This window comes from Pristis pectinata, chromosome 4 (genome assembly GCF_009764475.1).
Source record: "Pristis pectinata isolate sPriPec2 chromosome 4, sPriPec2.1.pri, whole genome shotgun sequence".
NCBI lineage: Eukaryota > Metazoa > Chordata > Chondrichthyes > Rhinopristiformes > Pristidae > Pristis > Pristis pectinata.
This window is the reverse complement of record NC_067408.1, coordinates 117,180,205-117,208,092: the sequence shown is the minus strand read 5'-3', so window position 1 is coordinate 117,208,092 and position 27,888 is coordinate 117,180,205. Positions and strand designations below refer to the sequence as shown.

General features: G+C 45.9%; 1 protein-coding gene across 1 annotated transcript in view; it reads left to right on the top strand.

The window, feature by feature from the left end:
* The first annotated feature begins 6,272 nt into the window (after positions 1-6,272).
* LOC127570039 (lipase member H-like) overlaps positions 6,273-27,888 on the top strand; it is a 36,198-nt gene continuing 14,582 nt past the window's right edge. The window contains exons 1-5 of the mRNA XM_052015260.1: positions 6,273-6,421; positions 15,784-16,148; positions 18,876-18,984; positions 23,138-23,239; positions 24,894-24,983. Of these exons, the coding sequence (XP_051871220.1) occupies positions 6,373-6,421; positions 15,784-16,148; positions 18,876-18,984; positions 23,138-23,239; positions 24,894-24,983 (715 nt within the window). The 5' untranslated portion in view covers positions 6,273-6,372. The remainder of the gene's footprint in view (positions 6,422-15,783; positions 16,149-18,875; positions 18,985-23,137; positions 23,240-24,893; positions 24,984-27,888) is intronic.

Below are 27,888 nucleotides of genomic sequence, written 5' to 3'. Positions count from 1 at the left end.
AAGAAACAACAGTAAAAAAAGAAAAAAAAACTGGGCTAAAATTTCTCAGTAGAAACAGAGCAATATTATGTTGTCAAGTCCGTTCCTCCAAGTTGGAAAATTATTGAAAGGGGATCTACATCATGTGAAAATATTGAATAAATGGACTCCAAATTTCTTCAAATTTAAGCGAAGGATCAACAGTACCACTCCTAATTTTTTCCAAGTTTAAACATGATATAGTTTGAGAAAACCATTGAAAAGTAGTAGGGGGGACTGGATCCTTCCATTTAAGCAAAATGGATCGTTTGGCCATCCCTTCAGTCTCCTTTGTCTCCAACACCGACACAATCTGCCCCGTCAGTGCTCCTGCTCCTGCCTTAACCAATTGTCCCCCATTCTTTCTGAGGAGCTTATAAACTAGAATACTTCATCAGTTATCGGCATTGCTGAGCTCAGAGCCAGCTCTCATTGACAGCCATTCCGTCACACACTTTAAAATGAACTTGTGCATCCAATTTACTCAAACTATACGATTTAAGGTCAAGAGCTGTTAATGAGGCAACAGATCTGATATTGTTAAAAAGACACAACTTAATTGATCACAACCCCCGTATTTTTATCATTTCTGGTGTATTTTTATGCAAAGTTTTGCTCTAATTTATGTTGAACCTGAAGTGTTTCTCATTGAATCACAGGAACTTGAGTTCTGGGAGGAGGCCATTTGGCCTGTCGAATCCATGCTGGTATTTCTATTTGTGTCACACCTAACACTATTGCAGATATATAGTTAGTCAATGAATCCCAGCACAGAAAGTGGCCATTTGGCCCATTATATCCTTGCTATCCTTTTGTAAAAGCTCTGGGATAGTCCACATCTGGGTGTCTTAAGAAATAAAACAACCTCAAAGCAACCAAATTTAAGTTCAAATAGGTCACGGGCATCCATACCCAGGGAATAAATACCATGAAAATTAGCTTTTTACAGCTCAGTACATTAAACACATGGCAAACAAACGTATCATAAACTTAACATAAATTATACAAAACTCACATGACAAAATAAACAAAACAAAGATAACGACACTAGTGCAAGTTGAGAAGGAAAAAACTATAGTCTGAGGCAGTGTTAGGATTTTTCAGGTGGGTTCAAGAACCTGACGGCAGTGGGGAAAAGCTGTTGAACCTTGAGGTGTGGGTCTTCAGGCTCCTGTACCTCCTGCCAAAGGTCAAGGAATCTGGGTGTCAGTCACTGGGTTTGAGAAGACTTACGAATGTCTGTAAAGTTAATCCTGTGACTATCGAAACTGCTTTCACTGCGATTTCAAGTGTAGCAGGGCAGATCTGAATAGCTGGCTGCCTAAAAAAAAATTCCCCATGTAGCTTCTGAATCACCAGGACATGTGCCATTCAAAACAGAATGGGTGATGTTTGCACAGTTTTTTATGAGTGGGGCTTGTTTGGAACCTATAGACACAAGAGACGGCAGACGCTGGAACCTGGAGCAACACACAGTCTGCTGAAGGAACTCAGCGGGTCGAGCAGCATCTGTGGGGGGGATCTTCAACAATTGCTTCCCCCCCACAGATGCTGCTCGACCCGCTGAGTTCCTCCAGCAGTGTGTTTTTCCTTGTTTTCACCCTGACCATGTGTCACAAGGAACCGAGCTAATTCTGGACTACAAACTTCATTGAGAACCAATTTATCTTTAGGACTTGTTTCTCAGATTCTACTGACAGTGACATTTAGAGCTGACGTAGAATTGTAGAGTCATGGCACAGGGAGTTGACATTCAGCCCATCGTGACCACGCCAGCCCAACATGGACAATGCCGCCGCCAGGGCAGACAGGGTGGATGCAGATCCTCATCTTGCATCGTGATCAGCCTCTGCTTGGGGGGGGGAGAGGGGGAGCGAGTGATTGTGCCCCTGTAGGGTAAGGAGTAGGCAAGGTCAAGTCAGGTCAAGTTTATTGTCATATGCACAAGTACAAGTATAATGAAAAACTTCCTTACAGCAGCATCACAGGCATGGGGGTACAGACAACACACAGAGCATCAATCACACATAAATTGTGTGCAGTTCTGGTCGCCCCATTACAGGAAGGATGCGGAGGCTTTGGAAAGGGTACAGAGTGGTGTACCAGGATGCTGCCTGGATTAGAGGGTCTGACCTATAAGGAGAGGTTGGACAAACTTGGGTTGTTTTCTCTGGAGCATTAGAGCCTGAGGGGGAGACCTGGTAGAAGTTTATAAAATTATGAGAGGCATAGATAGGGTAGAGTGGAATCTTTTGCCTGGGGTAAAAATGTCAAATACCAGAAGGCATTTAAGGTGAGAGGAGGAAAGCTTAAGGGAGATGTGGTGGGCGCCTGGAACAGGCTGCCAGGGGTGGTGGTGGAAGTACATACAACAATGGCATTTAAGAAGCTGTTAGGTAGACACATGAATATGCAGGGAGTGGAGGGATGTGGATCACGTGCAGGCAGGAGGGATTGGTTTGATTTGGCATCATGGTCAGCACAGACATGGTGGGCCGAAGGGCCTGTTCTTGTGTTGTACTGTCCTATGTTCTATATTATACAAGACAATGAAGAAAAAGACTTGTGCTAAACAAGACAATAGTACAACAAAACACAATCAAAGACAAGTCCACGGCAGTGCGAGAGGTGGTCCGTGGTGTCCCGTTGCTGAGGTGGGGTTAGGGTTCTGCAGGTTGGTTCAAGAACCTAATGGTTGTAGCTGTTCCTGAACCTGGTGGTGTGGGACTTCAGGCTTCTGTACCTCCTGCCCGATGGGAGCTGCGAGAAGATGGCATGGCCCGGATGGTGGGGATCCTTGATGATAGATGGTGCCTTCTTGAGGCAGCGCCTCCTGTAGGTGCTGTCAGAGGTGGGGAGGGCTGTGTCCACTACACTCAGCAGCCTCAGCAGTTCTCTCTAAAGTTCTTGCCAGTGTTAGTTACATTAGGTGACCCACTGTCATTGCAGTGCATCATCATAGCACTCATTCAAAGAGGGAACTGAGCTCAGGCTGAGGCGGAGAAGATGTTGGATCTTGTGAGTCTGATTGTACTTTGACTCTTTAAGCCCACCCCATGTCCTGAAGGTCTCAAAGCAGATAACAAGTATCCTGTTCACTACTGTCTATAAGCTATTTGTTCTTTAGCTTCTTCAACAGAGGCTGCCTCAGTTTATTAATGTCTTTGCCAGGAACCAACCCACATATTTAGTGAGCTCTAGTCCTGAACAACCCTGGTCTAGCACCTCCGTTAAGACAGCACAGAAGACAACAAAAGTTGTGCTGTATGTGCGTGTACTATGTAATTGCAGATGCTGTGGGGGATGCAACACAGTGTAAATTTAAATTGCTATCTCCACTCTTTTTCCAGTCCTGAAGAAGGGTCTCAACTCAAAATGTTGACTGTCCATTTCCTTCCATAGATGCTGCCTGATCTGCTGAGTTCCTCCAGCATTTTGTGTGTCGCTGAAAATTTAAATTGAACAAGTTAGGTTATACCACAAGGAGGACCCAACAAAGAGTTCTGTGCAAGCATGTCATTTTTAATGTTGTGGCTCAGAATGGCCTCTTGTACAATTAAAGGGACACAGTGTATGATTACCAAGAGTTGTACCAGATCTCTGGCCACTCTGAAATGTGATGTTTGTATCAGCCTGGGGTTGTACTTCACCTGATGCAAAGACCAGACAGTGTGAGATTACTCGTCAGGGGCGTCCAGCCCAACACAGCACGGCCACACCCTGTTCCACACCACTGGTTCCTCCTCCAAGCCACTGGGGTTTGGAGACTGAGGGGCAAATGTTGTCTTTGTAGGCTGGGATTGTATAGCCCAACTCCTCTCTTTGGGCAGTCCCTGAGGATTGAGGGTGACTTGTTTCCGCTGTGGTTCTGTGGGTTCTGAGGTGGTTGATGAGGCCAATATCGGAACTGCAGGGTCTTCCCCAGACGGGACAGGTGGGCGAGAGTTTGTGAGGTGGTGTGATCCTTGATGATTCCCGGAATGAAAGGGCTGATATACGATGAGCGATTGTCGGCTTTTGGACTGTACTCATTGGAGTGCAGAAGAATGAGAGGGGACCTCATAGAAACATTTCGAATGTTGAAAAGACTGAACAGAGTAGATGTGGCTAAGTTGTTTCCCTTGGTGGGTGAATCCAGGACAAGAGGACACAAGTCTTAGAATTAGAGGGTACCCATTTAGAACAGAAATGGGGAGAAATTTCTTTAGCCAGAGGGTCATGGATTTATGGTCGTGGAATTCGTTGCCACATACAGCTGTAGAGGCCTGATCATGGGGGGTGTTTAAGGAGGAGATTGATAGGTATCTAATTAGTCAAGGTATGGGGAAAAGGCTGGGAGTTGGGGCTAGATGGGAGAATAGTTTAGCTTATGGTGAGGTAGCAGAGCAGACCCGATGGGCCGAATGGCCTACTTCTGCTCCTTTGTCTTGTGATCTTGTGCTGTTTACACCTGGCTTCTATGTGCTCCCATTGCATGGCTTCAAGATCCTCAGTGACATCTGCTTTGAGCAGTGATGAGCCAGAGATTCCCAGCAGTCAGTGGGGATGTTGCACCTCTTCAAGGACCTTTGAGCACTTGTCTGCCTCTCGTCTGGCTGGAGCTCTTCCCATGACAGACTTTGGACTGGTCTGATTTGGGAGTCTGGTGTTGGACATGTGCACAACGTATTCCACCCACTGTCACTGACAGACAAACAAACAGGGTCTCAGGGTTGGAGATGCTGGCCTGGGAGAGGACACTGATGGCGGTTCCTTTTTCCTTCTAGTGCATTTGGAAGATTTTGCAGAGATATCATTGCCGGCCACACTATTTGCCTCACTTCTGACCACCCTAACCCAGATGCAAGGGAAGCTGTGTGTTTGCTACGCAGGTCTGTCCACAATCACCACTGGGGCAACGCACAAGGTGAGAAGTGGAAATCCTCTTCAAAGTGGGCATACCTTAAAGAGACCGCAGTGGAGTAGCAAGATGAGACCACAAAAGACCGCAAATGCTGGAATGATTCCACTGGACCACCACTGGACTATTTCCTCCTCCCCCAGCCCCAGTCCCACCACTTGCATCATACATTCACCCTGTGGTGTTCCTCCCGAAACCTCCTGTCTTTACCTCTCGTGGTCTTGGTGTAGCAGCAGCATAATCAAAGACCCCACCCACCCGGGACATTCTCTCTTCTCTCTTCTTCCATCGGGTAGAAGATACAGGAGCCTGAGGACACGTACAGCTTCTACCCCACTGTGATAAGACTATTGAAAGGTTCCCTTATACAATGAGATGGACTCTGACCTCACGATCTACCTTGTTGTGACCTTGCACCTTATTGCACTGCACTTTCTCTGTAGCAGTGACACTTTACTCTACTGTTATTGTTTTTACCTGGACTACATCAATGCACTCTGTACTAACTCAATGTAACTGCACTGTGTAATGAATTGACCTGTACGATCGGTATGCAAGACCTTCTTCACTGTACCTTGGTACAAGTGACAATAATAAACCAATACCAATATCAATACCCTTCTCCAAAAGTCACCGTTTTAACTAAGCTCTCATTCACCTCTCCTAAATGACTCCTCCCACCGTTTGTCTGTGTCCCTCCAGCCTTCTGTGAAACACTCTGAGACACTTGAAGTGAGCTGCAGCTGGCTGCTCGGAGGAGATGTGAAACCCAAGCTCCTCTGCTCTCTCAGGTGGGTACAGGTGAAGATAGAGTCTTAGAGGGGCAGGGGAGAGCTCCCAATCACCTGGAGCCAACATTAATCCATCACCAACGTTACTGAAACAAAGGATTATTTGGACATTAACTCATGCTGTTTGTGGGAGCTTGCTGTGTGCAAATTTACCACCACATTCCAAGAATGAGTGCTCTTCACAGAGCTCTTCATCGCCTGTTCGGTGCTTTGGTAAGTCTTGAAAGGGATGAAAAAGGAATCCTTTCTCTTCAGCGACTCCTGACGATCCCAGTGATCCTGTAACATCGTAAGTTTAAAGACATGTCCCTGCTTGGTGGCACCAAATATTCTGTACAATCACACCAGTGAGCAGTGCTCTGTTGCTTAATTCAGTTTCATTGAAAGCAGTGGTATGGAATTTTCGAGCACAGTAAACATAGTCAATAATGTTTAGTATGCATCGTGTGACTGGCCAGGAATATATTTGTCAATCAGCTGAATTCACAGTCTTTTTTTCAGTCCTATCTCTATGGTAACCCTGGTTGATATTTGACTGTCTATTGATCCTGTTTGAAGCTTGTTAGCAAAGGGACATTGCACTGTGAGTGGCTGAATGCTTTCTTACCAAGCCTCCTGATTGACTTCTCACCTGCCTTTTAATTTCACGTCGATCTAAGGGTGATGCTCCATTGGTTAACTCTGTTTCTGTGTGCCAAAGTTATCACATCAGGTAATTATTTCTACAGGGGGCTGATTGTGGTTTGCTTTATGGGCATTCGGCTTCGGACTAAACTAAAACTTGTTGCGTAGTAGGAGATTGAAAGTGGGCAGGAAAAGTCTGGTTTGGTCTCACGCCAGCTGGGTGGATAGGAACCTCCGAGCTGGGTTCCAGGCACCTAGTGCTGCACTGCTGAGGTCAGGGGTTCCATCCCCCGTCACAGAGCAGCTGCCTGCCCTCACCTTCAGTTGGATTCAGGAGTGCTGTGGCTACTCTGGGCCAGAGGTGGTGGAGGGTGAGCAGGAGATGGGAGTGGGAGGGGGAGAGAGAGAAAGAGACAGAGAGACAGACAGACAGACAGACAGACAGACAGAGACACACACACACACACACACACACAGAAAGAGAGAGAGAGAGAGTGGGGAGATTTACGGATGGTGGGGCTTTGTGCCAAGTGAGTCATGGAGAATGGGTTTCAGGGAGGGGATGGGGAAGAGAGAGAGAGAGAGAGAGAGAGAGAGAGGGGCATGAGGAAGAGAGCCTGGGAAGAGAAGGCGGAGGCGAGAAAGATTGGTTGAGATTCATAAATTCATAGAATTCATAGATTCACACAGCATGGAACCAGGCCCTTCGGCCTAACTCGTCCAAGCTTAACTGAGCTAGTTCCTATTGCCTGTGTTTGGCCCACATCCCTCTCAACCTTTTCTATCCATGTACCTGTCCAAATGTCTTTTAAACCTTGTAACTGTACCCACCTCTACCACTTCCTCTGGCAGCTTGTTCCACACCGCCCTCTATGTGAAAATGTTGCCCCTCATGTCTCATTTAAATCTTTCCCCTCTCACCTTAAACCCATGGCCTCTAGTTTTAGACTCACCCACTCTGGGACAAACACTGTGACCATTCACCTTATCTGTGCCCCTCATGGTTTTATAAACCTCTATCAGGTCACCCCTCAGCCTCCTTCACTCCAGGAAAAACAGTCCCAGCTCATCCGGTCTCTCCTTAGAGCTCAAGCCCTCCAGTCCTGGCAACATCCTTGAGATGCAGAAGGGTGAGAGAGATTTAGGGAGGCAGAGAGAGACAAGAGGTGTGGGAGGGGTAGAAGGGAGGGTGCAAGCAAAGGGGGAGATGGGAGGGTGAGAGATTTCAGCTAAAATCATCTAATGTCTGAGAAAGCAATGACGGGAGGGTGAGGGTGAGGAAGGGGAAATCTTAGAAGAGTGAAGGGCAGAGGGAGGCAGAATAATGTTGAAAGTAGGTAATGATTGTCGTATAATTTCTAGAAATCAGAACAGCCAATCGTTTGCATTTAATAAACACATTTGTGTGTTACGTGAGCGAACTTTAACTTGTGGAGGTATTTTGCACTGCTGCATCTTTGAACTGTCAATAGCACATGGAGACTGCAGAACAAAAGCATTGATGTTAACTGATTACAACACACTTTTGATATAATTTGTGGTATGTTTTACCATGCAGCCTTCAAACATTAAATCAGATCTTAACTGAAGGGCTAAGTCCAGCTTTGATATGAGTTAGAGTCCCTAGCCTACCTGGGCCACTGCTAGAGTCTCTGAAGGTGCTTACCTACTTCAGTAGAGTATCTTCCATTTCTTATCTTCAGTGAATTGGCCCAATTACTAACTCCTGATCCTAAACATTGACCACCTGCTTTTCTCCACGGATGCTGCCCGGCCTGCTGAGTTCCTCCAGCATCATCATGTTTTTCATCTAGATTCCAACTGTCCTTTGTTTCTCTACTAATCTGGAGTGTCCGGGGACTGTGGAGGGAATGGTCTTTTTGCGAGATTGCACAGCAAGGAGTGTTGTACTCTGGACGATGTCTTTGACCTTGTGTACTGTAGAACTGTGGAGCCTTGAACCAGTGAAGCCCCTCATCAGTGTGTCTTTTCAGACTTTGATGAACTTCTTGCCCAACAGATTTTCAGAGACTGATGGTCATAAACTTAAGAAGAAGTCAGAACAAGGATTAGCATTAAGACAGTCACAGGACAGCAAATTCTCGACGGCACCTTGAAGCAGGTGGGGAACATGCGGTCGTCAACCACTCATTTAAATTCCTACGCTAATCCCATTTTGTTTATTCTCCCCACATTCCCATCAACTCGCCCCAGTTGCTACTATTCACCCATACACCAGGGGCAATTTGCAGCGTCCAGTTAACCTATTGGACCTATATCTCCACAAATTAAAGTTCGCTCACGTAATGCACAAATGTTGTTATTAAATGCAAAGGACTGGCTGTTCTGATTTCCAGAAATTATACGACAATCATTACCTACTTTCAACATTATTCTGCCTCCCTCTGTCCCTCACTCTTCTAAGATTTCCCCTTCCTCACCCTGCCCCTCCCCTGTCATTGCTTTCTCAGACATTAGATGATTTTAGCTGAAATCTCTCACCCTCCCATCTCCCCCTTTGCTTGCACCCTCCCTTCTACCCCTCCCACACCTCTTCTCTCTCTCTGCCTCACTAAATCTCTCTCACCCTTCTGCATCTCAAGGATGTTGCCGGGACTGGAGGGCTTGAGTTATAAGGAGAGACCGGACGAGCTGGAACTGTTTTCCCTGGAGCGAAGGAGGCTGAGGGGTGACCTGATAGAGGTTTATAAAACCATGAGGGGCACAGATAAGGTGAATGGTCACGGTCTTTCTCCCAGAGTGGGGGACAATTGGAATGTGGGAGGAAACCGGAGCACCTGGGGGGGGGGGGGGAAACCCATGCGGTCACGGGGAGAACATGCAAACTCCACACAGATCGCCTCGAATATCATATTGAACCCGTGTCTCCGGTGCTGTGAGGCAGCAGTTTTACCAGCTGCAGCACCCCCGTCCACAAAACAAAATGTGGATCTTGTGGGGATTCCATAACACCTTATAAAAGCAGAAATAAGAGCCCAAAATGGTGCGTCCTTGTGCCAGGGTGAGAGATATTTCAAGTAGGCTTGTAGAGATTCATTGAGTCAGAGAGTGAAACAGAACAGAAACAGGCCCTTCGGCCCACCTTGTCCATACTGACCAAGATGCCTAGCTACGCTAATCCCATTTGCTTGCATTTAGCCCATATCCCTCTAACCCTTTCCTATCCATGTACGTCCGTGTCTTATAAACATTGTAATGTACCTACCTTTACCACCTCCTCTGGCAGCTCGTTCCATATACTCACCACCCTCTGTGTGAAGAAGTTGCCCCTCATGTCTCATTTAAATCTTTCCCCTCTCACATTAAACCCATGCCCTCTAGTTTTAGACTCCCCCACCCTGGGGAAAAGATAGTGACCATCCACCTTATCTGTGCCCCTCATGAATTTATAAGCCTCTGTATGGTCGCCCCTCAGCCTCCTTCGCTCCAGGGAAAACAGTCCCGGCCTATCCAGCCTCTCCTTATAACTCAAGCCCTCCAGTCCTGGTAATATTCCTGTGAATCTTTTCTGCGCCCTCTCCAGCTTAATCACATCCCTCCTGTAAGTGTGGCGACCAGAACGGCAGACAATATTCCGAGTGCGGCATAACAAATAACCACAGGCATTTGTACAACTGTAACATGGTGTCCTAACTCCCATACTCAGTGCTTAGGCTGATGAAGACAAGCAGGCCATACACCTTCTTCACCACTCTGTCTACCCGTGTCCCCAGTCGCAGGGAACGATGTACTTGTATCCCAAGGTCTCGCTGTTCAATGACGTTCCCCAGGGCCCTGCCATTCAATGTGTATGACCTGGCGTGGTTTAACTTTCCAAAATGCATCACTTTGCACTTGTCTGACTTAAATTCCATCTGCCACTCCCTTGCCCTCTTTTCCAGTTGATCTCGATCCTGCTGTAACCCTAGTATTGGTATTGGTTTATTATTGTCACTTGTGCCGAGGTGCAGTGAAGAACTTGTCTTGCATACCGATCGTACAGGTCAATTCATTACACAGTGCAGTTACATTGAGGTAGTACAGAGTGCATTGATGTAGTCCAGGTAAAAGCAGTAACAGTACAGAGTAAAGTGTCCTAGCTACAGAGAAAGTGCAGTGCAATAAGCTGCAACTTTCTTCATCATCCAGCACTCCACCAATTTTGGTGTCTTCTGAAAATTTACTAACTTTGCCACCTGCAATCTCATCCGGATCACAAATATATATGACAAGCAACAGACCTCAGACCTCCAACTTCTCCTCCTTTGTAATGGTGATATGCTCCAGCATATCACCGTTCCTTCCTCATGACCTCGCTAGCTTCCATGTCGTTCTCCTCAGTAAATACAGGAGTACGGTGGCCACAGATCTTGGGAAGTTCGGAGACTCTGTCCCAGTGTGCACCTGTTAATGGGGATTTGCATGTCAACCAGGGTCCAGTGAAGGACACAACCCTGGGACTGGTACTCCACCTCACAGCCCCTCAGGTAGGTTCCCTCACTTCCCTTCTCTCCACACCCATCACCACAGTACCAACCCCCTCTGCCCAATAAACCCCCTCTCCAGTCACCCCTTGATTACCCACTCTCAGCTCCCGATGGTTGACAACCTCATCCAACCTCCAATACAGCTCAGCAACCTTGACTTTGACAGATGCACCAATCCCCAGACCAAACCCTGGTTCTAGATTTCCCTCTTATTCTCATCTGTGAGCTTCACAATGGGGCAGAGTGCAAGGGAAGGGACTCCTGGATTCTTCTGTAAGAACTTGACCTTGCTATGCCGGGAATTGGGATTAATACATATTGGTGCCCACTCAAAGGGTCAGTATGGACATGGTGGGCCAAATAGCCTGTTTCCATGCTGTACACCTCTATGGCTCCATGACTGCCATCTCTTTCATCAGCATGGTCATACAGCATGGTGTTACATACCAGCAACGATAGAAACACAACGAGCCATGTTTAAATGTTAGAATCTATTTATTAATAACTACATGTAATTATAAGAGAATTAAAAACATTAGGTATCAAACATTGACCCCAAAATAAACCTGAAGTCTGTGTGTGTGTGTGTGTGTGTGTGTGTGTGTGTGTGTGTGTGTGTGTGTGTGTGTGTGTGTGTGTGTGTGGCAAGTTCCCAAATCCCAAGTCTAGGAACAGTTCTCAAAGTTCCGTTCAGCAAGTCATAAAGTAGAATGATGAGCAAAGGCTTCTGAAAACCACAGTAGAACGTAGAGAGAATGTAGCGAGAAGGAGTTTACGAATTCCACAAGTTCCACGATGGAACAATACGATGCCTCAACCACTGAAGATCTCCATTGCTTTGTTCTGAAGTATCTGCCACACCGAGGGCACTCGATATGTGGCCGCCCACAGATTATACCTGCTTTCCAGTACAGGTTAACGACAAAGTGGACTCCACAGATTGCTCCAAAAATCCATAGATGGATTGTATAGTGACCGTCACAGCTATTGTGCTTCACTCGTAGATACAGAGACTGGCAGTCAGTGTTACCAATTCTCTCTCTCCCTCCCCCTTCGTCTGTGCAATCACCAGCACTTCCAGTTATAGTCGTTTTTTTTTCACTCACAGTAGTCAGATAAAGCCACACACACTACCATTCAGGCATTTTAAAGGGACACTCATCAAGTAGCAACCTGGGCTCATAACAACAGAAGCAGGCCCTTCGGCCCAACTGGCCCATGTCGACCAAGGCACCAATCTAAGCTAGTCCATTTGCTTTTGTTTGGCCCATATCCTACTAAACCTTGCCTATCCATGTACCTGTCCGACTGTCTTTTAAATGTTGTTAATGTGCCTGCCTCAACCACTTCCTCTGGCAGCTCGTTCTGTATACGGACCACCTTCTGGGTGAAAAAGTTGCCCCTCGATTTTGTGTTAAAGCTCTCCCCTGTCATTCTAAATTTGTGCCCTCTAGTTCTTGATTTCCCAACCCTGGGAAAAAGTCATTCGGTCTCTCTTGGTCTCCGCTGTCGGTTCCGGTTATTTTCGAATCTGCAGGTTCTTTCAGGAATCCAAGAATGAGTTGGAAACAACTTGGTGCTTCACAAAGTTTTATTGGAAAAGTTTAAAACAAAGAAACAGTCACAGAGCACATGGCACTGGCTTTACTACTGGGAGATGAGCTGAGACAAAAGGAACTAAAATGAGCAAGAGGCAAGAGAACAAGAGAGAGATAGAGGCGAGAGGAGAACAAGATAAATAAGAGAGAGATTAACAAAAAAACGACACCTTTTATACCTGAGATAAGAGGTACTCCTTTGCAGACAATAGTCCAATCAGAAAACCTATTAGACACCTGTGGCAAAACCAACTAATGAGAAAACATGTATTCACCTGATGGACGAACCAATAAGCTAAGAGGCGGCCATTCCTTGTGCAACCACGAGGAGTATTAAACATTATACATGTTAAAAAACTACTTGAAACAGTCGAATCCAACACCACCCTACCACACACCCTCCCTTTGATCTCCCCATTCCTCCCCTTTCTCTTCAAAATATGCTTGATTTCTAACTTTCCTCAGTTCTGATGAAAGGTGATTGACCTGAAAGATTAGCTGTTTCTCTCTCAACAGATGCTGCCTGACCTGCTGAGTATTTCCAGCATTTTCTGCTTTTATTTCAGCTTGGTACATTTGTTTTATTTTTACTGTTATTTTGGGCTTACTTATGTTTCTTGCTCTGGCAATTGCAGCTCCTGCTCCAGAGATTGTGAACTGCTCTGTGTCACAGTAGTTCATTTCGAACATCTTCCACTGGCCTTGTCCGGTTTATCCATTACCAAACATAGCCACCTTACAGTGGGTGGCCCATGTCTCATCAAATAGTTACCCTTGCCCAAATCCAAAACCTTCATAGCCACTTTGTGTTAGCCACCATTATAAGACTATTGAACAGTTCCCTAGTACAATAAAATGGACTCTTGACCTCATAATCTACCTCGTTATGACCTTGCACTTTATTGTCTACCTGCTCTGCTCTTTCTCTGTAGCTGTTACACTTTATTCTGCATTCTGTTATTGTTTTACCTTGTACTACCTCGATGTACTGTGTAATGAATTGATCTGTACGAACGGTATGCAAGACAAGTTTTTCACTGTACCTCAGCACAAGTGACAATAATAAACCAATTCCAATTGTGTAGGCAGAAGGGATTAGTTTGGTTAGGCATTCGGTTTAATTAGTTTGGCACAATGTCGTGGGCTGTAGGGCCTGTTCCTGTGCTGTGATATTCCATGTTCTATGTTCTATGTTCTTTTACATGCAGTATTAGTTGCAAAAGGGTAATTGCTGCTTTAAAGTGTTACCTCTTTACGGAGTCAAAGGATCAACTGCTCTCTGAGTTTCAAGACACTGGTGCAGCTATTGGAATAAATAGCTGTAGTCGTTGGGAGCTCCTGAGATTTTGTGGGTTTGTTCAACACTTTACTCCACAGTCAAAACAGAAACCAGGTACCACTGACACCATTAATGTTTACAATTAATATTTACAGGAGCATTATCATAAGCCTTCAGGCCATCCAGATGCCATATCTCCAAATTGGTAAATTGGTTTATTATTGTCACATGTACTGAAGTACAGTGAAAAACTTGTCTTGCATTCCATTCATACAGAGCAATTTATTACACAGTGCATTGAGGTAGTACAAGGGAAAACAATAACAGAATGCAGAATAAAGTGATACAGTTACAGAGAAAGTGCAGTGAAGGCAGGCAATAAGGTGCAAGGTCATAACAAGGTAGACTGTGAGGTCAAGAGTCCATCTTATCATACTGTTCAATAGTCTTATAACAGGGGGATAGAAGCTGTCCTTAGATATTCTTCCAAATAGAGTGCTACAAGTAACTTTATCAGCATGCTGTCCTTTGAGGAATTATGTTTAACCAAAGTGAGTTCCGTTTACACAAGAGCGAGGTGATTCCAAATCTCAGCACCAATTAGATTTTTCCATAATGGGGACACCTGAAAATTTCGAATTTTGCTTACAGTCCCAAAGTCTAAATCATTAATTAAGTTATGAGGTACAGTGTGTCTTGGCACCATCCCTGTGGGACTTCACCTCTACTTGCTGCCACTCTAAATGTTTCCTTCTTGAGAAATCTTGACCTAACAATACTGCTCAGCTGGTAAATAGAGCATAGCATTGGTAGATGGAATGTAATTCTGACAAATGTAAGGTGATGTGTTTTGGGAGGACAAACACGGCTGGGGCATGCACCATGTATGGTAAGGCCCTGGGGAGTGTTGAGGAACAAAGGAACCTTGGTATACAAGTCCAAAGATCCTTGAAGGTAGCAGCACGATTAGATGGGGTGATGTAGAAGGCATATGGGATGCTGGCTTTCATTAGCTGGGGTGTAGAAATAAAGAACAGGGAGGTCTTGGTTACAACTTTATAAAAGCAACACACAAAAAGCTGGAGGAACTTAACCGGTCAGGCAGTAGTTACAGATGGGAATGGACGGTCAATGTTTCGGGTCGAGACCATTCATCCATTCAGATGAAGGGTCGTGATCAGAAATGTCGACTGTCCATTTGCCTCTGTAGATGCTGCTTAAACCCACTGAGTCCCTCCAGCAGATTGTGTGTTGCTCCAGATTCCAGTGTCTGCCGTCTCTCTTGTGTCTCCATACAACGTTATAAAACACAGGTGGAATATTGCATGCAGTCCTCATTGCCACACTGTAGGAAGGATGTGATTGCACTGGAGAGGGTGCAGAGGAGATTCACCAGGATGTTGCCTGGGATGGAATGTTTCAGTTATGAGGAAAAGCTATCTAGACTGGGTTTGTTTTACCTGGAGCAGAGGAGGCTGGGGGAACCTGATAGGGGTGTACAAAATTATATTTTGCAGAGGAGAGGAGTCTGTAACCAGAGGGTATAGGTTTAAGGTGAGGGGTAAGAGGTTTCAAGGGATCTGAGGAAGAATTTTTCACCCAGAGGATGGTTGGAATCTGGAACACTCTGGCTTGGCGGGTGGTGGAGGCAGAGACTCCCACAACTTCTAAGAAGCATCTGGATGAGCATTTGAATCACCAAAGCATTGTAGTCCAAGGATCAAGTGCTGGTAAGAGGGATTGGTAAAGATGAGTGCTTGAGGTCGGCATGGACATGATGGGCTGAAGGGCCTGTTTCCTGCTTTCTACTGCCTGCTTTCTGTTTAGAAGCCAGCCAGCCAACCAGTCGGGAGGTGTATGTGTTGATTATCGCAATGTACGTGCAACATGTCAAGGATTTCTGCTCCAAATGCTTTGGACATCAGAAGGGAAATGATGATGAGTGTGAAGTGTGAGCGAGGTGGTCTGGATGTACAATCAGTAAGGCAGCAGGAATGAACTGCAGAAGGCGCAAGCTGGCTGATCGTTCTCACCGCACATTCTTACTTCACTTTTATGTCCTCACTCACTTGTGCTTTCCATTTAGAAGCATCAGAATGCCATAATTTTACTAAACTTCCGATTACCGATACCATCATTGGGACGGACCTGGTGGTGAGACTACTCCTGTACACGGTCAGGAATTCAAAATGTGCCAGCTTGATCAATGCCACCCATATCAGCCCGCTCGACGTCAGGAAGAAGACGATCTTCTTTATCCATGGCTACCGGCCATTTGGGTCACCCCCAAACTGGTTGACGAAGGTGATAGAGACACTGTTGAGGGTGGATGACATAAACCTCATCATCGTTGACTGGAACAGGGGAGCAACAACTATCAATTATTCAGCCGCTGTCGCTAACACCAAGAGGGTTGCTGAAATTTTGAAACCTGTGATTAACTATATGCTAGTAAGGATTTTTGTTTCATTTCCTCTCTGCTCTGTTTCCCTTTGTCGTACTAGGAGAGGCTAGACAGTTTAGGTCCGTATTTCTTGAAGCTTAAAAAAATGAGGGGTGACCTTATACAAACATGAAAGATCCTCAGGGAGCTCGACAGTGTAGATGTTGAAATGTTTTCACTAGTGGGAGAGTCATGAATAAGGGAAACAGTTGTAGAATAAGGGGACGGTCATTTAAAACTGGTGTGTGCAGAAATGTCTTCTCTCAGAGGGCAGTGAACCTCTGGAATTCTCTGTCCCTCGAGGGTGCTGGAGGCTGGATCATTAGGTGTATTTAAGGTGGAGATGGATAATTATTTGAGAGGTTGAGGGTTATGGGGAAATGGCACAGAAGAGGAGTTGAGACCAGCCATGATCATATTGAATGAGGAGGCAGGCTTGAGAACCCTGGTGGCCTACTCCTGCTCCTATTTTCTTGCGTTCTTGTGTTAGATCAGCCTGGGTCATTGGGATGTTTGTATACATATTAGATTTCTCACGTTTCATCGCTATCATAAGGAGCAGGAGGTGAATCAGTCACTTACGCCTGCTCCTCCAATCAACATGACGACGATTAATCTCTTATCTCAGTGCCACTTTCCTGCAATACTCCCATCCCCTTTGGCTCCCACTTGTGTAAACACCTCCCATCTAACTTTCAAACTGAACATCAGAATTTTGGGGGTCCCATTTGGAAGCTAATACTTGCTGATGAAATCTGTGCACTGGATGGTTTTGTTCCTCAGTGTCAGAGCTGCAGGGTCCAGTTGCCAAACTGTTGAAGTAGAACCTTAACTTGTCTCCTCTCTTCTAATGGGTAGCTCGCATCTTCTGCCTCTAGGGTTCAGGTGCTTTACAAGAATTAATAATACAGAGGTATCAGTCTCAGCCAGCAATCCGCACAGAGGAGAGAAGAATTACCTAGTCTTTTTACCCTTGGGGCCAAGAAATAGGGTGTGGGAGCAAAGAGTGGCAATGGATGGGAGAATTAGAGGATGGAAAAGAGAGGGAAGGGTTGATGAGGAGGGGGGGTCAATGAGGAGGGGTGTTGTGATGGGGAGAGACGGGGCAGAAGCTGCTATCACTGCTTTGGTGAGAGAAATTGGGAGAAATTTAGGTTGAAGTGGATGCCTTAATTGAGAGGGAGTGTGAAGGAAGAGAGGCTCAATTAACTGGAAGTGTGTTAGGAATGTGGGAAAGAGAAGATAAGATATCTTTATTAGTCACATGTACATCTAAACACACAGTGAGATGCATCTTTTGCGCAGAGTGTTCTGGGGGCAGCCCACAGTGGGGGAAAGGGATGAGGTGCAAGATGAACTGGGACATGGAGTTGGAGCTCATTTCATGTCTTTGGGCTGTTGAGTTGTTTCAAGTGTGCTGTCTGGTTTCTTGAGCTACTTTCCAAGGGGTAGTGTTAAGTGAGAAATAAGTATTGACTCAGACACAAGAATAACCCCCTGCTTTCCTTCAAGTATCCCCATAATTTTTTTTGTTTTTTGTGGGGGTTTGGCACTTGGTGCTAATTAGTTTTGTAATACCTGGGGATTCATTTGGAGAGAAGTTTCTTGATACTTTTAGGGAAAAAGGAAATTTGATGTGCAGAATTTCACCTTCAAAATGTCTTACAGCCAATGATAAGAGATGAGATCTCTTTATTAGTCACACGTACATCGAAGCACACAGTGAAATGCATCTTTTGCGTAGTAGAGTGTTCTGAGGGCAGCCCACAAGTGTCGCCACGCTTCCGGCGCCAACAACTTCCTAACCCATACGTCTTTGGAATGTGGGAGGAAACCAGAGCACCCGGAGGAAACCCACGCAGACACGGGGAGAACGTACAAACTCCTCACAGACAGCAGCCGGAATTGAACCTTGGTCACTGGTGCTGTAATAGCGTTACACTAAGGACTACACTACCGTGCCTGTGTCATCAGTAGATTAGCATCAGGCCAGTTTCTCCACAGCAGGATCCAATCAAAAGGGATAATCGTCAGATCATTTGCTTCAGAGAGCATTGGTGGAGGAATACTGCTCAGGACAGGGATAACACTACTTCCTTCTTCAGATACCGAAGTCTTTCATGTGCACATTGAGAGAACAATTGTGGCCTCATTTGAAACTGTTGGAAATATGACAACCTTGACGATGCAGTGTTGAAGTTCATGTACTGGTGTTGGTTACCAAGTGTGATCACATCAAAGATATACACTAGATCACGAGTGAAACTCTCAAGTTAGAGAACAGCTTTATTTTAGTGCCATCGTTGGGACATTGGGCACCTTTCTGGCTCAGAGGCTTCCAAGAGACAGGAGCAGGATTATCCCAACAAATACCATGGGGTGGTGATTAGGGAGGAGTGCATTGTAGAAGAAGTCTTTTGACTGAAACATTAAACTGAGGTCCCATCTGCTCACAGGTGGATAGAGAAAAATTACGGGGATACTTGAAGGAAAGCAAGGGGTTATCCTTGTGTCTGAGTCAATACTTATTTCCCACTTCACTCAAGTAGATCATTGGATCACTTGCTGTGTGCAAATTGGCTGTTGCTTCTCCTGCATTACACATGGCCTGGATGTGAAAATCCTGTCATTGGAAGCAAAACACTTTTAAGGTCTTGCAAACGAGGCAATCTTTCCTTTTTCTCTGTTTTGTGATATTGGTTATTTGTTGTTCATCCTCAATTCTGTTTCTTCAGAGTAACGGAGGCTCCCTCAGATTGATTCATCTGATTGGTGTGAGTCTGGGTGCTCATATAGCCGGCTTCGTCGGAAGCAAGTTTGATGGAAAGATTGGATGGATAACTGGTGAGGAATATGAACTAATTTCTTGATGAAAATTCTGCATGTTCTGGATATTTAAAATAAAGACAATTGCTGGAAACACTCAGCAGGTCAGGCAGTATCTGTGGAGAGAGAAACAGGACAGTGAAATTTCATCAAAAGTTGGAAACTATAAAGGTCTAACAGGTTCTTAATAAATACAGGGGAAGAACGTCTCCTTCTTTACCTCCTCCTTTCCCATTCCAGTGATCCTAATCAATCAGTTACTTCCAATTTATTATAGTATTTATGTTGTCCACAACACAGTAGCATCTTCATTTTGGAGACTGGATGCAGATTGTGTGATTACTTTCCATTCGAGCCCTGTCACTTTAGGTCTCTGCTCACTCCCACCTCAACCGTTCCGTCCTCAATCTCATGGATTAAATTCCAAGGAAGCTCAATGTGACCTTGAGGAACAGCACCTCACCTCGAGAAGCAGTGTTGCTTGCTTTATAGGGGCACTTTACAACCTTCCAAAACCAAGGTTCTGCTCTGGCTCAGTGGACAATGCTTTGGCCTTTGGGTTAGAGGATTCCTTTCAGGTCCCATTCCAGAGGCTTCAGCACAAGAACCTGGACTAATGTTCCAACTCCACTCTGAGAGAGTGCTGCACTGTTGAAGGCACCAGCTTGTGGATGAGATACCTGCAGGCTGAAAAGCTATATCACAATCTGTATTTATTCTCCCCAATGAAGATGATACTGTGTGGTGGACAAAAAAATATACTATAATAAACTGAGGCCCTTTCTGTTGTAGAGTCATAGAGTCACAGAGTTGTACAGCATAGAAACAGGTCCTTCGACTGACCACATCCATGCTGACTGTTTTGCCCACCGACCCCATTTGCCCACATTAGGACAGTATCCTTCTGCACCTTGCCTATTTAAGTGTCTGTCTAAATGCCTCTTAAACAAAGTGATTGCACTCTGGCAGTGAGTTCCAGATATCAACCACTCTCTGTGTAAAAAACTTACCCCGCAGATCCCCTTTAAATCTCCTTCCTCTCATCTTAAACCTACCCCCTCTTGTTTTTGATACCCTTGCCGTGGGGAAAAAGGTTCTGACTCTCTCTCCTATCCATGTCTCCTGTAATTTTATATACCTCAACCCTCTGCTTCCTGCACTCCAGGGAAAACAGTCCCAGCCTGTCCAATCTCTCCCCATAACAACGTCCTCCAATCCAAGCAACACCCTGTGGAATCTCCTCTGCACTCTCTCCAGCGCAGCCACATCCTTCCTGTAGTGTGGTGGCCAGAACTGCACACAGTGCTCCAAGTGCAGCCTAACCAGTGTTTTATAAAATTGCAACATAACATACCAGGTCTTACATTTTATGCCCCATCTTATGAAAGTAAGCATGCCATACACCTTCTTCACCACCCTATCGACCTGTGTTGCCACTTTCACGGAACAATGGACTTGAACCCCAAGGTATGCAAGACAAGTTTTTCACTGCACCTCAATACAAGTGACGGTAATAAACCAATCCCAATTAAGATAAGATAAGATATCTTTATTAGTCACATGTACATCAAAACACACAGTGAAATGCGTCTTTTTGCGTAATGTTCTGGGGGCAGCCCGCAAGTGTAAATTCCAATTCCAATTCCAATTCCAATTCCAATTCCAATTCCAATTCCAATTCCAATACCAATACCTCCTATCACCAAGCCAATTGTGGATCCAGTTAGTCAGCTTGTCTTGCATCTCATTTGCCTTGACCTTCTGGTCCTGTTCTCTCAGGTAGATCTTACAGCACTGTGTTGAAGAGAAACAGGGAAGATTCTCCTGGTGTACTGCTGAGAAATTATCCCTCAACATCATGAACAAAATAGATTATCTGTCATTACCACATTGTTGTTTGTGGGAGCTTGCTGTGTACAATTGGCAGCTACATTTCTGGCATTATAGCAGTGATGGTACTTCATTGGTTAGGATGTCATTGAAGGCTTGGACTAGAAATGAAAGCCTTTTCACTGACTTCAACAATTTCGGATATTGACCCTGGATTCCCATTTAAGCCTCCTCAAGACTACCTCCTCCCTCTCACCTCTTCCCCTTTCATAAATAGGACTGCCTCCAATGACAGTATAACCTTATTTTAAATAAGGGGACAAAAACTGTGCACAGTACTCCAGCACCCTGTAAAATAGCTCAACACATCACGGAAACCAGCCTCCCCTCCATGGACTATGTCTACACTTTTCACTGCCTTGGTAAAGCAGCCAGCATAATCAGACTGCACCCACCCCAGACATTCTCCCTTCTCCCCCCTCCCATCAGGCAGAAGATACAAAAGCCTGAAAGCACCAGGCTCAAGGACAGCTTCTATCCCGCTGTTATAAGGCTATTGAATGGTCCTCTAGTACGATAAGATGGACTCTTGACTTTACAATCTACTTCGTTATGACCTTGCACCTTACTGTCTGCCTGCACTGCACTTTCTCTGCAACTGTAACACTTTATTCTGCATTCTGTTATTGTTTTCCCTTGTACTACTTCAATGCACTGTTGCAATAAAATGATCTGTATGGATGGCATGCAAACCAAAGTTTTTCACTGTACCTCAGTACATGTGACAATAATAAACAAATTTACCAATTTAGTTTACCAATTTAGTGGACGGATAATTGTTGGCTAGATCAACTCCTCTGCCCCTCAAAATGTTCCCATTACATCTGTTGGGAAGACAGATGAGTCCTTAGTTTAACGATTCATTTTGTCATCTCTGGCTATGCAGCCCTGCAACAGTACTGAACTGGAGTGTCAGCCTGGATTTTGTCCCTGTTTGAAGAGCAAGTCTTGAGGTGACAACACTGCAAACTGAGCTTTGGCAGAAAATTCTCCCTCTGCTTCCCCTCCCCACCTCCTTCCCGTTATTCCATGGTCCACTGTCCTCTCCGATCAGATTCCGTCTTCTTCAGCCCTTTGTCACTTCTGCTCATCGCCTGATATCATTCCCACTCTCCCTTCTCCCTCACCTGCCTATCACCACCCCCTCCGCCCCCTCATCTGGACCCACCTATCACCCACCAGCTCTTGCTCCCCCCCTCCCCCCACTGTTTATACCAGCTATCTCCCCTCTATTTTTCAGTCCTGATGAAGAGCCCAAAACATCAACCAAAGATTTCCCCCCACAGATTCTACCTGACCCGCTAAGTTCCTCCAGCATTTTATGTGTTGCTCCAGATCTCCAGCATCTCCAGTTCCTCTTGTGTCTCCCTTTGGCAGAAAATTTATGTTTCTCTGAGTTTTTCTTCCCCTAACAAAGAAGGACACCATTTGTAACAACAGTAATCCCTCCACATAACTGTTGTCACAGAAAGACAAACGATGTTATATATTCTATGGGTCTTTGATTATGTTGGCTGCTTTCCCGAGGCAATGGGAAGTGTAGACACAGTCAGTGGAGGGGACGCTGGTTTCCGTGATGGACTGGGCTGTGTCCACAACTCTCTGCAACTTCTTGCAGTCTTGGGCAGTGTATACCAAGCTGTGATGCACCTGGATAGGATGCTTTCTATGGTGCATGTATAAAAATTGACGAGGGTCACCGGGGACATGAAGAATTTCCTTAACCTTCTGCGGAAGTAGAGGCGCTGGTATGATAACACCTCTAGGGACAGGCATATTGCATCCACATGGATGTCAAAACCTCCACACTGGTGCCCAAGCACCCAGGTGACATTCTCTGATTGGCTCACACCGAAACCATGACCACTGAGGGTATCTCAATGCACTGTGTAATGAATTGATCTGTATGAACGGTATGCAAGACAAGTTTTTCAACGCACCTTGGCACATGTGACAATAACAAACCAATTTACCAATTGAAGGCTGTCAGGGCCAACTAAAGGAAGGAAAATGAAAGCTTTAAGTTCCACAGCCCCTGTTAAGTCATCCCAGTGTGCTTCAGCCAATGAGGTGTGGCCACCATTATCATGTGACAGGCAGCCCCTACAACCAGCAGGGTGGTTTTTGTAGCCAGCTTTGCAGTGTTGTTGGCTGAAGGGGGTGTGAATATTGTCCAGGAATTCTAGATATAAGACTGAAGGTGGAGGTAAAGGAAAGTGGAAAAGTCTCCTGAAGGACTCTGTTGCCGGATTTGTTTGCCAGCTTTGTCTTTCGTTGACAGGTCTGGATCCTGCCGGGCCCTTATTCACGGGGAAGGGAGTGAACGACAGGCTGGATCCCTCTGATGCGCAGCTGGTTGATGTCCTGCACACAGACATTGACGGTACTCCTGCTGACTCCACCGTCTGCACGCTGATATACAGGGGTTTATATAAAGATGGGAGGGGGCATTCTGACAATTATTTGGGGTCTTGACTTGGGGGGGTTTAGCCACACTGTGTTCCTGGTTTCAGGTTCATTTTTTTAATCAAACTCTCCCATTGAAATCCATCCCTCCAGTCTCGTAACCCTCTCCAAATAACACAGCCTTCCAGTAGAGTCATCGAGATGAACAGCACAGAAACAGGCCCTTCAGCCCATCGAGCCCGTGCCAACCATCAACCACCCATTTACACTAACACTATGATGCAGGGTTTCAGCCTGAAATGTCGACAATTCCTTTCCCCCCCACAGATGCTGCCCGACCCGCTGAGTTCCTCCAGCAGATTGTGCGCTGCTCCAGATTCCAGATTCTGCAGTCTCTGGTGTCCCCACTATACTAACCCCATTTGTTTTAATCCCTCTCACATCTCCCTCACTTACAAACTGGGAACAATTTACAGTGGCCAATTACCCCACAAACCTGCATGTCTTAGGGATGTGGGAGGAAGATATAGGTTTAAGGTGAGAGGGGGAAGGTTTAAGGGAGATATATGTGGCAAGATTTTTATTTACACAGAGAGTGGTGAGTGTCTGGAACACACTGCAAGGGGTGGTGGTGCAGGCAGATATGAGAGCCATGTTTAAGAAGCATTAGGAGAGGCCCATGACTGTGCAGGGAATGGGGGGATATAGATCATGTGCAGGCAGATGGGATTTGTTCAGAATCAGAATCAGGTTTATTATCACTGACTTATATGACGTGAAATTTGTTGTTTTGCGGCAGCAGTGCAGTGCAAAGATATAAATTGACTATAAATTACAAAAATAAATAAATAGTGAAAAAAAAGGAATATCGAGGCAGTGTTCATGGGTTCATGGATCGTTCAGAAATCTGATGGTGGAGGGGAAGCGGCTGTTTCTGAATCATTGGGCCTTCAGCCTCCTGTACCTCCTCCCTGATGGTAGAACGAGAAGAGGGCGTGTCCCGGGTGGTGAGGGTCCTCAGTGATGGATGCCGCCTTCTTGAGGCACCGACTCTTGAAGATGCCCTCGATGGTGGGGAGGGTTGTGCCCGTGATGGAGCCGGCTGAGTCTGCACCCCTCTGCAGCCTCTTGCAATCCTGTGCGTTTAAACTGGCATCATGCTTGGCACAGACATGATGGGCCGAAGGGCCTGTTCCTGTGCTGTTCTATGTTCACTCAGAGAAAACCCACGTGGTCACAGGAAGAATGTGCATACTTCCCCGCCCTCTCACTGAACTCCAATCTAGTCCCCATAATTTCCCCTCAAAATTCAACCCCTCCAGTATCCCCTCTCTCTCATTAAAATAGCTAAACCCTGGAACTCCCTCCCCAACAGCACCGTGGAGGCCCCTTCACCCGAAGGACTTCAGCAAGAAGATGGCTCACCCCAACTTCTCAAGGAGAAGTTCGGGATAGGCAATCAGTGCTGACCTTGCCAGTGTTAACCTGATCCTGGAGAAATAGCAGAACCCTGAATTCCGCAGTGAATACATTCTTCTGGGTCCTGCATTCTATATTATAAGTTTGTCTTGTTTCTGTGTTGATAGTAAATTGATTATAAAACGATATTTAAAACATATTTATACCTGCAGCTCTTGGCTATCGAGAATTTTTGGGGCACATAGATTATTACGCTAACGGAGGCACCGACCAGCCAGGCTGCCCTGCGACCATACTGAGCGGTCTGTATTGGCTCCAGCTTCATTCTTGTCGTTGCCTATTCCTTTGAACGTTTTATTGATAGTTCGTCACTCCTCGTGAAGGGTCACCCTGTTCCCTGACCTGTGCAAAACTGACCGGGGCTTCACACCTTCCTGCCTGCAGTCTCCTGTAGGGAAACATTGTGCCACTGGCGGTTCCCAGAGACTTCCTCGCCTGCTCTCAGTGGAAATGGGAAGTGAGAATGGAGAATGGAGGGGCTGCTATGGAAATATTCATTAGCCTTCATTAGTCAGGGTGTTGAGTTCAAGAGCCGCGAGGTGATGTTGAGGCTCTAGAACCCTGGTTAGACCACACTTGGAGTATTGTGTTCAGTTCTGGTCGCCTCATTATAGGAAAGATGTGGAAGCTTTAGAGAGGGTGCAGAGGAGATTTACCAGGATGCTGCCTGGTTTAGAGAGTATGGATTATGAGGTTGAGTGAGCTCGGGCTTTTCTCTTTGGAGAGAAGGAAGATGAGAGGTGAATTGATAGAGGTGTACAAGATGATAAGAGGCATAGATCAAGTGGACAGTCAGAGACTTTTTCCCAGGGAGATGATGGCTAACACGAGGGTGATTGGAGGAATGTATAAGGGGGATGTCAGGGGTACGTTTTTTTACACAGAAAGTGGTGGGTGCGTGGAACACACTGCTGGCAGAGGCTGTGGGGGCAGATACATTAGGTACATTTAAGAAACCCTTAGATAGACACATGAATGACAGAAAAATAGGGGGCTACGTGGGAGGGAAGGGTTAGGTGGATATTAGAACAGGATAAAATGTCAGTATAACATTGTGGGCCGAAGGGCCTGTACTGTTCTGTAGTGTTCTATGTTCTATGTTCTAACATTCATAGGCCGTGAGAGGTCCAGGAGAAAGATAGGGAACATTTGTTCTCACAACTGCAAAAACATTGTGCAACGTGAATTGGGTTATCCCAGAGTAGAGCAAATTTTCATGATTTCTTGGTGTCCCTATGTGGAGTCATGGATTAATACAGCACAGAAACAGGCCCTTCGGCCCAAATGGTCCATGCCGACAAAAATGCCCATCTAAGCTATTCCCATTTGCCCACATATCCCTCTCAACCTTTCCTATCCGTGTACCTGACCAACCGTCTTTTACATGTTGTTATTGTACCTGCCTCTACAACTTTCTCTGGCAGCTCGTTCCATGTACCCACCACCCTCTGTGTGAAGAAGTTGTCCTTCAGGCCCCTTTTAAGTCTTTCCCCTCTCACCCTAAATCTATGCCCCCTAGTTTTGGACTCCCCTACCCTGGAAAAAAGACTGTGCACATTCACCGTGTCTACGTCCCTCATGATTTTATACACCTCTATAAGATCACACCTCAGCCCTCTACAAGGAATAAAGACCCAGCCTGCCCGACCTCTCCCTATAACTCAGGCCCTCAAGTCCTGGCAACATCCTCGGAAATCTGCTCTGCGCTCTTTCCAGTTTGATGACTGAACACAATATTCCAGGTGCGACCTCACCAACATCTTGTACAACTGCACCATAACCTCCTATACTTGATGCCCTGACTGACGAAGGCCATCTGATGAAGAACATCTGTCCTAACATCTGTCAGGAAGTTGCTCTGCTCATTATTCACCAGGAGTTTCATTCTCCCTTGGACTTTACCCCAGTGATGCCAACAATGGTGCAAGATGGAGAACTCACCTAGAGCGTGATCTCCAATCAAATGGTCTGAAAACCATCAGTTCTTGTTTTCTCAGTGAACAGCAGGTTTTACTAACCCTTCCTCCCTGGAACTATTGAAAGGGCTGGCAGTCAAACTGCAATCTTTGTCCTCGTATCTTCTGTGGACTCCTACAGCCTGAACTACCGGCTCCCATGTGCGGCTGCTGGTCAGGGTCACTCTCAGCTTCCCAGCCTCAGGGCTATTCCTGGCCTCTGCTGCTGATCTCTGCCCCACCGGCTCACTGTTGTGATAGGGAGCTCACCCAGACTCCAACTCAGGGGGAACACCCTTCATGTACTTCTCTCTCAGCCAGCAGGGGTGGGCAGAGAAGGCACGGGCACTTACTTGCATTGCCGTTTTCCCCAGACTGTGGGCATTTAGAGACTGCCCCTCATGTCCTTGAGTAGAGTTCTCTGGTAACCTCCTGCCAAGAAATCTTGGCTGTAGCTGTGGAGGGTCATAGAGTCATACAGCACAGAAACGGGCCCTTCAGCCCAACACGTCCATGTCGACTGTGTTGCCCAGCGAGCTAGTCCCATCTGCCCACGTTTGGCCCATAGCCCTCTAAACCTCTCCCATCCATGGACTTATCTTGATGGCTCTTAAAAGTTGCTAATGTGCCTTCCTCAACCACTATCTCTGGCAGCTCATTCCAAATACGCACCACCCTTTGAAGAATCTGCCCCGATGTCCATTTTAAATCTCTTGCCTTTGATCTTAAACCTCTGCCCTCTTGTTTTTAGCAGCCCCTTCCTGGGGAAAAAGACTACGTGCCTTCACCCTCTCTGTGTCCCTCATGATCTTATATCCCTCTATCAGGTCACCCCTCAATCCCCTACATTCCAGGAAATAAAGTCCTTGTCTACACAACCTCTCCTTGTAATTCAGGCCCCCAAGTCCGGGCAACATCCTGTTAAATCTTTTCTGCACTCTTTCTAGTTTAATAACATCTTTCCTATAACAGGGCGACCAAAACTGTACACACTACTCCAAGTTAAGTGGGTCTGCAGACATTTCTTCATTAGCCTATCCAATTCCTCCTAAGCCCCTGGGAACACTCTCCCACCCCCTCCCATTTATTAACTAGCAACTCTCCTCAGTAGCTGGAAGAGTGTTTTACATAGAGTGGTATGTCCTTTAAGAGGAGGTTGCAAAGATTACTCCTTCTGTGCTATGTGGTGACA